The following is a 16,459-nucleotide window of genomic DNA, read 5'->3' as shown; positions in this document are numbered from 1 at the left end:
GTCCTATTAGGACGACTGGTATTACCCTCACTAACATGAGGCCTGGGCCAAGTAAAAACATTATTATTTCTGTTTACTATTTACTTTAGTATCTCTATCATGTACAAGAACAATTAAAAATACTTTTTCTGTAAAACATGCACTTTATATTGTTAAAAATTTAACAGAAATACATAAATTGTTTTCCTTAAAGTTACCTTTTCCCTTCCTTAAATGGCATATGTTTACTTTAGTATCTTTGTCACATACAACGGTATCTGAAAATGTTTTACTATACAACATGTTTATATCATGAAAAGATTTATAGAAAAACTGCTAAGAACAAAAATTTTTACTTTTTCCTTCCTGTTCCCTTCCCCCAGTGTTCTTAAAGATGTTAATGACAAGAAATGGGGCAAAAATCTTTCAGTTTCCCATAAGTTTATCCAAGTCAACAAAAGTTAATTCATTCCATTATTTATTTTACAGACACATTTCACAAATGTGATTGATGGTTTGTAATCTCACATTTATTCACTAATTCCCATGTTGCTGGTCTTCTTCCTGTTCATCTGCATCTCCCATCTCCAGAATGTGGTTCAATTCTGTCTCTCAAGCATTTTTCTGTAAAACATTGGAAGAGGTTTGACTGGTGAATTCTCTCTGTGAGCTTTATTGTCAGAATAATGAGAAACAGAGTCCCTTTCTGCTTGATGGCTCACTTTTTGTTAAACAAACTTTATTTCCTTCTTAGCCTGTTCTGCATTAAAAAATGCCTTTGATCCTACAGGAAAAAAAATTCTGAATACAGCTGGATGCAGCAGCTTGAATCTCACACCTGCCTCTCGACATTCTGTGATTGCTGGAATAAATTTGCTTCTCTTCTGCCTGATGTACAGTGAATAAACAATGTTAAGTTGTCAATCTCGCCTTCATTCTTGCTGGATGGGTTCGGAGCCGATCCTCGGATCCGACTCTGCATATACTAAAGCTCGAGAGCTATTTTTACCGGCTCGAGGCTCCCCTATATCCCACAATGCTAGGCGTTAACTACCCAGATCTCGTTTGCCGCTTTAGCTGCGAGGTTGCGTTTTTGCCGGCTCTCAGGTTAGATTTTGAAAAAGCAGTTTTCTGGTAAAGTTTTCACTTCTTATTTTCAGTGTTAGTGTACCGTTATATCCTGTTTTACCCCTTTAGTGTATCCACCTTATATAGTTCCCCTTTTGGGTCTATTTTCTATCTCCCTCAGCCCTACCGCCACTCCTTATATTATTAGGCCTTCGGGCTAAGTTTTACTTTAGTTTTTAAGTTAAACTGTTAGTTATTTTTAATCTTAGTCTCTTCGGTGTGTGTGGTGTGACTGGACTAAGATACTTTAGTGTGGGTGTGTAGTTGTGTGTGTGTTTTACTTGTCATCCCTTCAGGATGTCTAAAGAGTCCAAGGTTTCAGGCTTCAAGAAGTGTGACTCGTGCTGTCAGAAGATGTCTCTGACAAATGGTCACACTTCTTGTGTTTATTGCCTGGGCCCTCTGCACCTGCAGGACTCTTGTTCTGTCTGCCATGCATTCAGTCCAAGAGATCTGCAGGAACGCAGAAACAAGTTGATTTTGATGGGCTTGTTGAAGCCCGAAGGTTCCCCGGCCAAGTCTTCATCGGGCAAACCTTCGAAGCCCACTAAGTCATTGGCTCCACGTACAGAGCTTCCGACCAGTGGTGCTGTCTCGGCTTCTACATCGACTCCGACTGGAACTGATGCTACAAAAACTCAGCCGGCTCCGATAGTTGTCTCGGAGCCATCCTCGAGTCGTAAGCGCTCCAGGTCCCCTTCGTTTGGAGTCAGTCCATTTGGCTCCGAGATCTCCTTTGCTTTTGGAGCGCAGCCATCGGTCCCATTCCTCTCGGTCTTCCAGGCTTTCAGATTATGACCTCGAGAAGGTGGTTAGCAGACTCCTTAAGTCGCAGGCTCTGGCCCAGATGCTTCACAGCCCTTCTCATCAGACAGCAGCTATTCCCATTCCATCGTCGATTCCTCCTCCGACTCTTCCCCTGAGCTCGGAGCCGGAGTTTGTGGGAGCCGGGACCGTCGACGCCAATACCACACCTTTCGGCTCCATCGTCGGCTCCGATTTCCTCCGTGGTGCCATCCTTGGAGGGATCTGGGCGCCGTGACTCCCTCGTCGGCTCCGAGGGGGCGAGTGGCATCGGACCCTTGTCCGACCCCATTCTCCTTCTTGGAGCCTCGGCACAGGTGAGTTCGGCCCCGACATCGGCCTCGGAGCCATCCCTCTCGGTGCCGGGAGGGGCCCTTATCTCTTCGGAGCGGGGACCATCTTCTCTGCCTGATGGGGGTGCTTTCGAGGTCATGAGGAGTGTGCTGGCCCCTGTGCCTACTCCTTGGTCGGCTCCCTCAGCTCCTCCCACTGTAGTGCCTGCTACGGTCTCTACCCATCCTCTCAACCCTGACCGCAGAGATGCTACGCCTCAGGTGCCCCCATTGGGAGCATCCTCCTCTTCTGAGGCCTCCCCTGAACCATCAGGGGAGCCCCCCCAGAAGAGGACATGTAAGAGGAAGCATGTTGACTCCCCTGAGTCCGTCACATCTGATACCGACTTGGATGAGACGGAAGGGTCCCCACGGTCCCCCTCTGAGGATGTCTCCTTTTCTGACATCCTTGAGATCCTCAAGCAGAGGGGGAACTGGTCTACCCTCAATCCTTCCGAGGACGAGTCGGTTTACCTAGAGGCATTTGGTTCTCGCCCTTCCACCTCCTGGGTGTCTCCGTCCTTTGACCCCCTTATGGAAGTGGTGGCGAAGAAGGCATGGACGGCCCCTGACTATATGGAACGTACCCCGCAGAGGCCTTCAAAATTTATCACAGCCCTTTCTGATAAGCAGTATTTAACTAGGGGTGTCCCTGTTGATGCCATGGTGGTGGCAGCAGCCACTAAGAAGGAACTGACTGATCCTTCAGTACCGATCCATCCTTCTAATAAGGATTCTAGGACTATGGATAGGTACAGCAAGCGGATGTTTTCTTCAGCGACCTTTGCCATTTCACCCGCCTTCAAAGAGACATGCTCAAAGAAATTAGTGATACTCTACAGGATCCAACAGCTGCGGGGTCTCAAGACAAAATCAACTCCCAGCTGGCAACCCTGAACTCGATTGTTAACTCCTCCATGCGGCTTATTTCGTATGCGGCTGATGGAGCGAGTAGGGCTGCAGGCACAGGCGTGGCCTTAAGGCGTCACACCTGGATGCGGCTTTGTAACTTTGCTGACCCCTTCAAGGCATCCTTCACTAACTCCCCCTTTGATGGTTCGGCGTTGTTTGGAACTCAAGTGAAGGATACTTTGATCAGATGCGAACAGGATGGCAAGACTCTCTCTGCCGTGGGAGTCCATTTTTCCACCCCGTCTAGACCATACCCTAAGGGTCAGAAGGGTGGAAAAATGTGGTTTCGCAAACCACAGGGAGTTGCGCCTGACGCACGAGGTGAGTTCCCCTCTAGAGGCAGGGGGGGGGGACAATAACAGACACCGCCCCAGGGGCAGAGGGGGTCCGCAAAATCAGGGTAGCAGAGAAACTGTCTCTGGCCAGCCCTTCCAGCATCCCTGAGAAGCTGCCCGACTGTCCACCTTCGGAGGCAGTCGGGGGAAGATTATCACTGTACCCAGAAGCCTGGCTTTCCCTCACCCAAGACAGATGGGTACAGTCGATCATATCCGAGGGTTACGAAATTCCCTTTGTCCACACCCCAACACAGCCAAAAAGGCCCCTTCCAGATGTTCCACCCAGTCTAAGGGAACAAGCAGTATTAGAAATCTCAAAACTGCTAATAAAAAGGGCCATCCAACCAGTCCCAGCAGACCAGCAAGGATCCGGAATCTACTCCCAAGTTCTTTTTGGTACCAAAACAGATAGGGGACTGGAGACCAATTTTGGATCTCAGCAGACTGAACAAATCTGTCCGAAGAACAAAGTTCCGGATGGTCACGCTGCAGTCCATTCTACCCTTTTTGGGGCCAGGACAATTGGATGTGCTCTATAGACCTTCAGGATGCGTACTACCACATCAAGATGCACAGGTGCTCCAGGAGGTTTCTCCGTTTCCGGCTGGGGGCCAGTCACTACCAGTTCAGGGCCCTGCCCTTTGGTCTCACTACAGCCCCCGAGTGTTCACCAAATGCATGGCAGTGGTTACGGCTCATCTGAGGCGTCAAGGATTCCAGGTGTTACCCTATCTGGATGACTGGCTCCTTACCGCCACCACCAGGCGTCAACTTATTCAGTCCAGAGATTACACCATTCAAATTTGCAAAGAGCTAGGTATCTCCATAAATTTCGAAAAGTCTGCTTTGTCGCCTTGTCAGTCTGTTACTTTCATAGGCGCCATATTAGACACAGTCGAACTGTCCGCAAAACTAACGGCACAAAGAGTCTCAGATATTCGCGAACATGTTCATATCCTTCTTCAGAACAACACAATCCAGGCCAGGTTTGTACTGAAGACTTTAGGTCTCATGGCTGCAGCCATTACTTTACTTCCCCTAGCTCGCTTTCACATACAAATCCTTCAGTGGATGCTCTTCTCCCAGTGGTCCTTTCAACAGCTCCCATTGTCACACAACATTTTAATAACCCAGTCATGCAAGAAATACCTGTCTTGGTGGGTGGTCTCCCTTCAAGTGATTCAGGGCAGACCCTTCGTTCTCCCCCCCCGGTTGCTACGGTGACAACGGATGCCTCCCTGATCGGGTGGGGGGGGCATTTTCAGGGCAGGACAGTCCAGGGCACATGGCAACCTTTCGAGTGCCACCTGCACATAAATGTTCTGGAGATGAGAGCAGTACTTTTAGCGTTGCAAGCCCTTCAGGACTCTCTTCCCATCGGGACTATTGCAGTTCAGATGGACGATATGTCCGTAGTGTGGTCCATCAACAAGCAGGGTGGAACCAAGTCCTATCCCTTATGTCGAGAAGCACTCAGACTTTGGCAGTGGCCGATCTCCTCTCAATGGTTTCTGATAGCAACGCATATCCCGGGGAAGTCCAATGTCATAGCGGACAGGCTGAGCAGAGCCATTCTGATGCCGCACGAGTGGTCTCTCAAGTAGTCAGTAGTGGAAAAAATTTTCCGAAAATGGGGTCAGCCTTGCTGCAACCTTTTTGCAACACCTCAGAACAGCAAGTGCCACGAATTTTTCACTCTCTTCCCGGCCACCCCCCCAGAGATGCTCTAGTCCACGATTGACCCCGGGGTCTTCTGTATGCTTTTCCCCCTTTCCATTAATCACTCAGTTGATTCAGAAAGTTACAGCATCGAGATCCACAATGATCCTCATTGCCCCGTACTGGCCTCGACAAATCTGGTTTCCGTTCCTGCATCGTTACCTCTTGGAGCAGCCCTGGCATCTGGACCCAGTTCCAGATCTCTTGACCCATCAGTCGGGCAAGCTGCACCAATCCCTCCCCTCTCTCAACCTCACAGCTTGGTTGCTCCACTTCCAACCTTATCCAGGCTTCCCTTTATTTTCCATGCGGTGCGTGACATCATTTTAGCTTCCCACAAATCTTCTACCAGGAGGATTTATGCCAGCAAATGGAAACGTTTTTCCTTCTGGGCAGAATCTAGGAACATGGACCCTTTCACTGCATCTATCCAATCAGTCCTGGATTTTTTGGCCGAACTTTTTCAATCAGGATCTTCTTCGTCCACTATCAGAGTCCAGTTAGCGGCCATTTCAAATTTTCATGTTGGCCTTTCAGACTCCTCTGTTATGTCCCATAAGCTTTGTAAAGCCTTCCTTAAAGGTATCTTTTTACTTAAGCCCCCGATCAGAGATCCCCCACCGCAGTGGGATTTGAATCTAGTTTTAACCTCCTTGATTCTCCCTCCCTTTGAACCTGCGGCTTCCTGTTCCTTGAAGTTATTTTCATGGAAAACTTTATTTCTAGTGGCCATAACCTCTGCGAGGAGAGTCTCAGAACTTCATGTCCTTTGCGTTCGTCCTCCTTATCTGGTTTTCCATAAAGATAGAGTGTCCCTCAGAACTAACCCATCTTTTTTACCTAAGATATCTTCTGAGGCAAATCTAAACCAGTCTATCGATCTCCCAGTTTTCTTCCCTAATTACTCCAACAGAGCGGAACAAAAGTTGCATTTTTTGGATGTTCGCCGTCAACTCCGTTGCCTGGATAGAACCAAGCAAGTTAGGAAATCTGAGCAGCTCTTCCTGTCTTATGCTGAAGGGAAGAAAGGCCTTCCAGTTTCCAAAGTAACCCTTTTTAGATGGTTGGCCTCTGTCATTACTTTCATTTATGAACTAAGGCATCAAGAACTTCCTTCAAGACCTAGAGCCCACTCAACTAGAGCCTTAGCTACATCAATAGCCTTGCAGGATAGGTTGCCTTTAGATTCCATTTGTGCGGCAGCCACATAGGCCTCTCCCCATACCTTTATTTCTCATTACAAATTGGACATGGCCTCCAGAAGCCGAGCTAACTTTGGTTCCACCGTCCTCAAGAGTCTGTTCCGATGAGCCACCCAGGGTTGAGGTGCTAGGGATGCGGTCCCATCCAGCAAAGAATGAAGGCGAGATTGACAACTTAACATTGAGAAGTTATGTACCTACCATAACGTTCCATGTTAATTGTCTTCTTCTCGCCTTCTTTCTTGCGTCCCGCCCTCCAACCCCCTAGTCTGGACAGACTGATAGGATCCTACGGGGCCTTATTTTCTTACCAGTATGGTCTCCCATGGTTACCTTTTCTTAGTATGGCTTCCGATATGGGTATTCCTCTTTCTCCTTTGTTCTGAGGACAGAACTGCTATGGTGTTAGCTATCAAACGAGATCTGGGTAGTTAGTGCCTAGCATTGTGGGATATAGGGGAGCCTCGAGCAGGTAAAAATAGCTCTCAAGCTTTAGTATATGCCGAGTCGGAGCCGAGGATCGGCTCCGAACCCATCCAGCAAGAAAGAAGGCGAGAAGAAGACAACTAACATGGAACGTTATGGTAGGTACATAACTTCTCATTTTCCACAAACACTCTTATCTCCAGAATTTAATATTTTATCTTTCTGATGCAGTTTTCTCATGATTAACTCTTTCTGATGGTAAGATTGCATTGTTACTGTTAGAGGTCTTCCTGCTTTCTCATGACCAAGTTTGGAATATTCACACATTGTGCCCTTTAATTTAACACCTCCTGTTGTGGAACACTAGTACATTTGCTTATGCCGTCATAAAATTAGTACAGTCAGTTCTTTCCAGTTTTTGTGGTACAGCAGAAAATCTGAGTTTTTTTCTGCATGCTCTGTCCTCTAATTCTACCATTTATTGGAGCATCTCTTCTTGAACTGTCTATTTCTCAGCCAGCCTTTTCTTCATTTTGATCTCTGAAAGTGTCAGCAGTTACAGACTTCACATACTTGAGATATTCTTTATGAGCTTAACTATAAAGGTCCAGAAAACAAGTGAACTCAGTGAGAAACTGTCGACTTAGAAACTGTATTATTGAAATCCCCATGATGTTGGAGTTCTGGTAGGAGGAGGAGGTGAGATAATATTTTTTACATTTTGCATTGAATGCTTTAGTTAGGAAAACTCAAACTAAGCATGTTCTTTGTCTGAACAGTTTGAACACTGACTGCTTTTATTGATTTTGTAGACAATCTCAGACATCATCCGTGAATCCTCTTCGTCGTAGGTCATCGACACGATTATCTGTGGTAAGTGCGAACAAAGATGATCCAGTTTTAATGCAAAATGATGATACAGGTAGCTGAGTTGCTGTTTATTATATGTCAGTTTGTTGTATTTGTGTATGCTATATATCTTTTTTTTTTCTTTGTCATTAAGCCTGTTACATTCAGATTGGAGTTTCCTTGACGTGGAGTAGGAAGTTGTGAGAGTGAATTAAATTGTACTAAGAATTATTTTATGTCCTTCCAAGATCACTGTTGAAGTATTACTGACAGATGATGTAGCCTACGAAGTATAGCCCTACATCCATCCAGCATACCAAACCCTGGGTGCCTTCCTGTCACACCATATGTCCGATATATGACCTAACCCCAAAGTTGGGAGGTACATAAAGGATGTACTTACATGAATTACCTCAGAACTTCCTTGGTGCCGGCCTGAAAGCAGAACATTGCTTAGTCTTTGGTCTGTGAGATGTACAACTAGTACAGATTCCTAGCCATTGGCAGGTAAGTACCCCACTGGGAGCCCTTCCTTTTCTAATTGTTACTTCGGTCATCAAAGAGAGGGAAATGTGATTGTGGGAGGCAAATTCCTCACAGAGATCACCATCTAAATTGCCTTTTTGCCTATGTGCAGAACATAATTACAAAGACTGTGTTATTTGTCAGTTCTTCTTCCCAAAGACCCTCCGCAGCCACTTCTCTAAAGATAAAAAACAAAGACTCAAAGAGCTCACACACAACATGATGTCATCTGACCCTTCTCGACCTGATGTCCAACCATTACCAAAAAAGAATCCTAAAAAGGCTAAGCATGAGGCTTCACCTCTTCAGCCCGATCTGGAAAATCTCCATTGTGTTACTCGAGGAATCTTCATATTGTCTGGTTCCTTTGGCTGCTCCCTCTATCATAACCCCTTTGGAAGCTGTTAAGGTAAACGATATTGCAAAGACAAATGGACAGAATGTTTGACTACACAAATATAATATTTATTCCAAATCACAACTCATAATGGGTATCAGAAATTTTCTAACATGATCCCAAAGAATTAAAACAAAGACTATCCTTTTATACCTTAAAAGACATTAGTTATAACATGAGGCATACATGATTTGATAAATCTTTAACAAATGAGGATCTTACAACTACTCGTGCTCTTCACGTGAAAAGTACATGTATGTGAGCATATCATTGTTCTGTTACTAAATAAGGAGGGATGCATCTGGTTCACATCTTGGGCTCTGTTTACCATTTTACAATAAACTTTTGTACTCGGGGGGGGGGGGGGGACTTTATTTGGTTAAGTTATGGAGTAGGCTCCACTGACATCTTTGTGATACTTTACATAGCTATCTAGTTGATTTCTAACACTGTTGTAGAACTTGCTTTTAGATAGACAGAAAGCATTTACCAGCTACTGTGCTAAATAATTTCATCTCAAAGCTGCAATTAAGAGTACACTTCAAAACATCTCTAAGCACTCAGAATTACGGAATATAAGAACTTAATTTACTTTAGTTCTTAGTTCACATTACAAGGCCACTGTGAGGAAGCCATCTTACATGTTTGCTGTGGCTGACCAAATGTCTGTTTCAGTCGAGAAGGGGGAATCTGGGATGTTTATCTCCAAGGGACTGGAAGGCATTCCGCACATTTTAGTTAGGAAGGAAGTACCCAGTTCTCGGTTAGAAGTCCATCAAGGCTCTGAGCCACAGCATTTCATTCATGCAGACATCTCATCAAAGAAAAATAAAAAAAACATACTTCTACTCAGACTGTAAAGGATCTGCAGAAAGAATGGAAGACTTTACTCAGGGGTTCTTTAAAGCCATTATGTCTGTCAATCCCCTTCAGTACTTTCAGGCTGTTTCTGCTGCTGTTCTTCCTCCTTTTACCCTTTTGAAAAAAACAGAGGGAATCCTCCTCTGAGGATGAAACTCAGTATTCAAATGATGATTCTGTGGCATACACCTCTCAAATTCAGTCCCTATAGTTGCAGTGTCAGATGAAGATGACACCCTGTCTCCTAACTCTCCTTTAGAGGACATTTTGTGGCTAAAAGTATGCAACATTTTAAATGGAAGGGCACTAAGATCACTGATGTTCGACAGAGACACTATGATGTTTTTGGCTATGGGTACCCCGGACCCTCTGCTATTCCCCTCAGTCTTGGTTGCCGTTTTAGATCCTTTCTCTAATACCTCTCTGAATTCTGAATCTCAGCCTCCCACTCCAAAGAAACCACATAGACTTTATAAAGTGCCTAATGCTCAAAAATTCCTTTATAAAAACATTCCTCTGACCCAGTTATGATTTTTCTTTGTACGGAGAAGCCTTTTAAGCTGTTGCCGTTCCATAATGAGTTGTCTACAGACAAAGATAGCAGCACCATGGACATGTATGTTAAGGTTTATACCTCTGCTACCTTAATCTTTAGTCATATGAATTACCAGACCTGTATGACTAGGTTTCTTTATCTATCCTGTGTAATCTGGGTGGTGTAATCAATGCCTTCCCAGAATCTGATAATAAGTTTTCTGCCTTGTCTTTGCTTAACTCTGAGATGTGAAATTGTTCAATCTCGCCGTTTGTTCTTACACACGGGTTCGGAGCCGATCCTCGGCTCCGAGTCGGCCGCATCACTAGCTCGCATCTTCGAGAAAGCTCGAGGCACAGTAATATCCCATGATCCTCCGGTGCTAACCCTCAGATCTAGTTTGCCACTAGCAGCAGATCACTTCGTGAGGCTCGGGCCAGTACAACTTTTACTATTTTTGCTATTTTTCTTGATAATTTTAGTGATATTTTTTCTTATAATCTTTATAATTAATAGTTTATATATATATAGAGATAGTTGTGTGAACTAGTTAGGTAGATTATTACTTTTAAAAATTAGTAAGGGCCTTAGGCCATTTTTTTGTCTGTAACAATTTTTGAAGAAAGTTAACCCTTTTTTTTTCTATTTATTTCAATTTATATATATCAGTGTGCTGTGGTGTGTTTGTTAAACTTTTATATATATTTACATACTTTAGACTGGTTTTTTGGTAGTTGTAAAATTTTTTCTTTTCTATAGTAATGTCAGAAAAGATGAAAAGTGGTTTCACGAGGTGTCAGTGTGGACAAAAGATGTCCATTACTGACAACCATTCTTTCTGCGTCTACTGTCTTGGCCCTCTCCACTTGCAGGAAGACTGTTCTATCTGTCATTCCTTTAGTGGGAGGGTCATGATGGAAAGACGCAGGAAGTTAGTGGACAGAGGTCTAATCAAACCTGAATTTCAGGAAGCCCTAGACAAGGCTGAACAGGTTTCGAAGTCTTCGAAGGGATCGAAGTCTTCAAGAGTGTCGGAGCCCAAGTCATCGGCTCCGAGCACTTCTTTTCAAATTCGGACACCAGCTCCTATGACTTCGGGGCCGAGTGTCGAGACTTTATCTCTGCACGAGGCTCAGGTCTTGGAGCCGGTAACAGAGGTACCACCATCTACTATCCTTCGCTCGGTGATGGCTTCGATTCCTTCGACCCGTTCTTCGAGGCCCATCTCCGAATCCGATGTGGACAGAGTGGTACAGAAGCTTATGGAGAACTCGGCTTTTTCAAAATTACTTGAAGTTTCGTCTCAGTTGGTTTCGAAACTCGAAGCCATTCCAACTCCCTCGACACTTCCTCCTCCGAGACCCGTCGAGTCATCGGTGTTAGGAGTCGAAGAACCGATGATTGTAGAGCCCTCGGTGCCGAAGCCTCCAGTAGCGCTATCAGCTCCTTTGACCTCGACTCCTTCGGAACCAGCCGGAGAGTCTCGGAGCCGAACGTCTTTCTTGGGTTCCGGGGGGGATAGTCGAACCGAGGTTTCGGTTCTGACTCTTCCCCTCGGTGCCTCGGCTCAGATTAGTTCGGATCCGTCCGCTGTGTCGGAGTCCATGGTTCCGATCCCGGAGAAACGACTTCCTTCTTCGGATCGGGTCGGGTCTTCGGGTCGGGGCACCGGTGCCTTTGACATCATGAGGAAGGTCTTGTCGGATCAGACACTGACTTCATCGGCTTCTTTATCTCCTTCCCCAAAAGGTCCGCGTTCTGCTTCTGTACCTTCGGTACCTACCAAGCGTCGAGACCCAATGCCTCAGAAATCCCCACAGGGAGACTCTGGTTCCTCAGATGCATCCCCAGAAGCTCCCACTGAGGATGTTCCGAGGAAACGACTGTGCAAGAGGAGGCACATAGATTCCCCTCAGGAATCTATTACATCTGATACTGATTTAGATGAAGCAGAAGGGTCCCCAAGGTCCACCTCTGAGGATGTCTCCTTCGCAGACATTTTGGAAATCTTGAAGCAAAGAGGGGACTGGCAAATCCTTACCCCTTCTGCGGATGAATCGGTTTTACTGAAGGCATTTGGGACTCAACCTTCTACCTCCTGGGTGACTCCTCCCTTTGACGATCTTATGGACCTAGTAGCTCGGAGGGCTTAGGAAACACCTGATACAGTGGAACCAGTCCCACGTAAACCCAACAAATATATGACAGCTCCTCAAGATAAAGCCTACCTTACTAAAGGAGTTCCCGTAGACACTATGGTGGTAGCGGCGGCCACTAAGAAGGAGATGTCTGAATCATCTTCCTCTGTCCATCCTCCTAATAAGGATTCTAGGACAATGGACAGATATGGGAAGCACATATTTAGTTCGGCGACTTTTTCCATCCGATCGCTCAACTACCTTACGCATTTTACGCGTTTACAAAGAGATCTCATTAAAGAGTTAGGAGATACTCTTCAGGGACACACAGATGCTGCTGTCGCCAATAAAGTGACAGCGCAACTTAACACCCTAAATTCCATAGTCAACTCGTCTATGAGGCTGATTTCACGCAGCGAAGGATCGAGTAGAGCGGCAGCTTCAGCGATTGCACTGAGAAGACAATCCTGGTTGCGCTTATGCTCCTTTGCGGAAACCTTTAAGTCTTCTTTTGCCAATGCCCCCTTTGATGGTGCCTCCCTGTTTGGGCCCAAAGTAAAGGAGACTCTCACAAGGTGTGAACAAGAAGGGAAGACCCTGTCTGCCGTAAGGGTCCATTTTTCCGTTCCATCTAGACCCTACCCTAAAGGGCAACGAGGAGGAAAGATGTGGTTCCGAAAGACTCAGGGATCTTTTCAACACACCCAAAGTGATGCCCCCTCCAGAGGCAGAGGAGGGGGAAGAAATGGAAGACGCCACCCAGCCGGCAGAGGGGGTCCGCAAAATCAGGGTGACAGAGAGACGTTCTCTGGAAAACCCTTCCAGCACTCCTGAGTGCAGGCCCGACTGTCCTGCTCTGGAGGCAGTCGGGGGTCGCTTAGCTTTATACCCAGAGGCCTGGCTAAATCTTACATCAGATTACTGGGTAAAACGCATAGTTACCAGAGGCTACAACATCCCCTTCATAACAATACCACCAAACTCCAAAACTCCCAGATGTTCCACCCAGTCTGCGAGATCAAGCAACCATAGAAATAAAAAGGTTGCTCGAAAACAGAGTCATCCAACCAGTCCCAGCAGACCAAATAGGATCCGGAACTTACTCAAGGTTCTTTTTAGTTCCAAAGAAAACAGGGGACTGGAGGCCAATTCTAGACCTCAGCAAGTTAAATACCTTTGTAAAAAAGGAAAGGTTCCAGATGGTCACGCTTCAGTCAATCCTCCCTTTTCTGCAAAAGGGCGACTGGATGTGCTCTTTAGATCTCAAAGACGCATACTACCATATAAAAATGGCCAGGGCGTCCAGAGATCATTTGCGCTTCCGGCTGGGAGCCAGTCATTTCCAGTTTAGGCTCTGCCCTTTGGTCTCACCTCAGCCCCCAGGGTGTTCACCAAATGCATGGCAGTAGTAGCGTCTCACTTGAGACGAAAGGGATTCTGGGTGTTTCCTTATCTAGACGACTGGCTCCTTTCCGCTACCACCAAGTGTCGTCTGCTACAAGCCAGGGACTACGCCATCAATCTTTGCTCTTCACTAGGCATAACGGTGAATTTTGGAAAATCTGTCTTATCGTCACAGCGTATCTTATTTATAGGAGCACAGCTAGATACCTCCCTGGCTCAAGTTACTCTCCCCCCATCAAGGGTGTCAGACCTCAGGCACCAAATTTCGCTCCTTCTTCAGAACAACAGAGTCTCAGCACAACAAGTATTAAGAGTGCTAGGCTTGATGTCAGCATCCCTTCTGGTAGTTCCCTTAGGCAGAATGCACATGAGGATCCTTCAATGGATGCTATTCGCCCAATGGTCGTATCTACAACTTCCACTGTCTCACCAAATCTGGATCACGAATTATTGCAAGAAGGATCTCTTGTGGTGGATACACAGTCAAGAGCTAACACTATGACGACCCTTTGTATTACCCAGTCCGATAGCAACTCTAACCACGGACACTTCCCTGATAGGGTGGGGGGGATTCTTTCAGGGACAAACAGTCCAAGGTCAATGGTCCAACTTGGAGTACAATCTGCACATCAATGTTCTAGAGATGAGGGCAGTGTTTCTAGCGTTGCAACACTTTCACGAGTCCTTACCTCGGGGAACAGTGACAGTTCAGACAGACAGCATGTCAGTAGTCTGGTACATAAACAAGCAAGGGGGAACCAGATCTTACCCGTTATGCAGAGAGGCCCTCAGAATTTGGCAATGGGCAATGTCCACCGGACGCTTTCTGATAGCAACGCACATCCCGGGGATTTCAAACGTAATCGCGGACAGGTTGAGCAGAGCCATCCTGTTCCCTCACGAGTGGTCCCTCAAACGTCAAGTAGCGGAAGAGATCTTCCGCAAATGGGGCCAGCCTTGCTGTGACCTGTTTGCATCCCCTTTGAATGCCAAATGCAGAAGCTATTTTGCCCTGTTACCCCCCCAGGGGGTGTCCCCAGGGACGCACTGGTATACGATTGGCCCCCGGGTCTCCTTTATGCCTTTCCTCCTGTTCCGCTAATTCCCAGATTTTTGCAGAAAGCCAAATGTCTGGACAGGACCATAATACTGATAGCACCATTCTGGCCTCGTCAAATCTGGTTTCCCTTCCTTCAATCCCATCAAGTGGAGGAACCATGGATTCTGGACCCGGAGCCAGATCTGTTGACACACTCGTCGGGAGTTCCTCACACCTCCCTCAAATCCCTCAAACTGACAGCTTGGCTGCTCCGCTTCCCATCTTAGCCAGGTCGGAGTTACTATCTCCTGCAGTACAACAAATTATTGTATCTTCTCACAAACCATCTACAAGAAAATTGTACATTAGCAAATGGAACCGTTTTGTGCACTGGGCCTCCAAACAAGGTATAGATCCATTCGGGGCCCCAGTACACCAGATACTAGATTTCCTTTCCTCTCTTTTTCAAGAAGGAGCATCAACATCCACTATAAGAGTTCAACTGGCCGCTATATCCAATTTTCATACTGGCCTTAAGGATGGTTCTCTTATGTCTCACAGGCTTTGTAAAGCCTTCATGAAAGGTACTTTTCATCTCCGTCCTCCTTTTAGTAATCCAATAGCACCTTGGAATCTTAATCTCATGCTGTCACAACTCATGTTGCCCCCTTTTGAACCAGCAACCACAACTTTGTTAAAATTGCTTTCGTGGAAAACACTCTTTCTGGTTGCCATCACTTCAGCCAGAAGAGTTTCAGAGTTACAGGCTTTATCTATCCGACCCCCGTACATGATCTTTCATCCGGATAGAGTAACCTTGCGCACCAATCCATCTTTTCTTCCGAAGATTTGTTCGATTCAGAATATCAACCAATCTATTGAACTGCCTACCTTCTTTAAAAATCATTCCAATAAGCTGGAATACACATTGCATAAGTTAGACGTTCACAGACAACTAAGATTTTACTTGCATAGAACAAGAGAATACAGAAAGTCAGATCAACTTTTTGTATCATATGCGGACCAAAGAAAAGGACAGGCAGTAACGAAGGTTACCTTATCCAAATGGCTCTCAGATTGCATAAAATTCGTATATGCTGAATCCAAACAACAACTTCGTTTCAAACCCAGAGCTCATTCTACAAGGGCGATTGCTACTTCTTCAGCCCATACCGCTCGTTTGCCTTTAGATACCATTTGTGCAGCGGCAACTTGGGCAAAACCACATACCTTTATCGCCCACTACAAGCTAGACAAGAACTCCAGGGACAGTGCGACGTTTGGTTCCACTGTACTCAGGAATGTTCTCCCTTGAGCCACCCGGGAAAAAAGGAGCTAGGGACGCTACCCGTGTGTAAGAACAAACGGCGAGATTGAACAATTTCACATTAAGAAGTTATGTCTTACCATAACGATCCATGTGAATTGTTCATCTCGCCTTTGTTCTTACATCCCCCCCCCTCCATCCCCCGTCCTACGGTCTGGGAGAACGGTTTTTTGATTAGATTCCTTTTCAGCTTTTTCTAGGTATGGTTGACATATTATTAACATCAATAATGGCATCTTTTGTCCTCTACCTGGCAGTAGGGTTTTTAGACATGTTTCTAAGAGGGATTCTTCTGGTATAGCAAACTAGATCTGAGGGTTAGCACCGGAGGATCATGGGACATTACTGTGCCTCGAGCTTTCTCGAAGATGCGAGCTAGTGATGCGGCCGACTCGGAGCCGAGGATCGGCTCCGAACCCGTGTGTAAGAACAAAGGCGAGATGAGCAATTCACATGGATCGTTATGGTAAGACATAACTTCTTATTTCAGATGGCCAGACACACTATTAAGTGCAGTTATGTTGCCGCGGATACTTCTTCTAGG

The 16,459-nt window shown here is 45.9% G+C and overlaps 1 protein-coding gene across 1 annotated transcript in view; it reads left to right on the top strand.

Moving 5' to 3' along the window:
• The window catches only part of PTPN21 (protein tyrosine phosphatase non-receptor type 21), a 1,442,744-nt gene that overhangs the window by 761,016 nt on the left and 665,269 nt on the right, over nucleotides 1-16,459 (top strand). Inside the window, exon 11 of the mRNA XM_044073481.1 lies at nucleotides 7,653-7,713. Coding sequence (XP_043929416.1) covers nucleotides 7,653-7,713 — 61 coding nt within the window. The remainder of the gene's footprint in view (nucleotides 1-7,652; nucleotides 7,714-16,459) is intronic.

Source organism: Protopterus annectens, chromosome 6.part0 (genome assembly GCF_019279795.1).
Source record: "Protopterus annectens isolate FY-2018-M chromosome 6.part0, PAN1.0, whole genome shotgun sequence".
NCBI lineage: Eukaryota > Metazoa > Chordata > Ceratodontiformes > Protopteridae > Protopterus > Protopterus annectens.
This window is presented reverse-complemented; position numbering and strand designations above follow the sequence as displayed.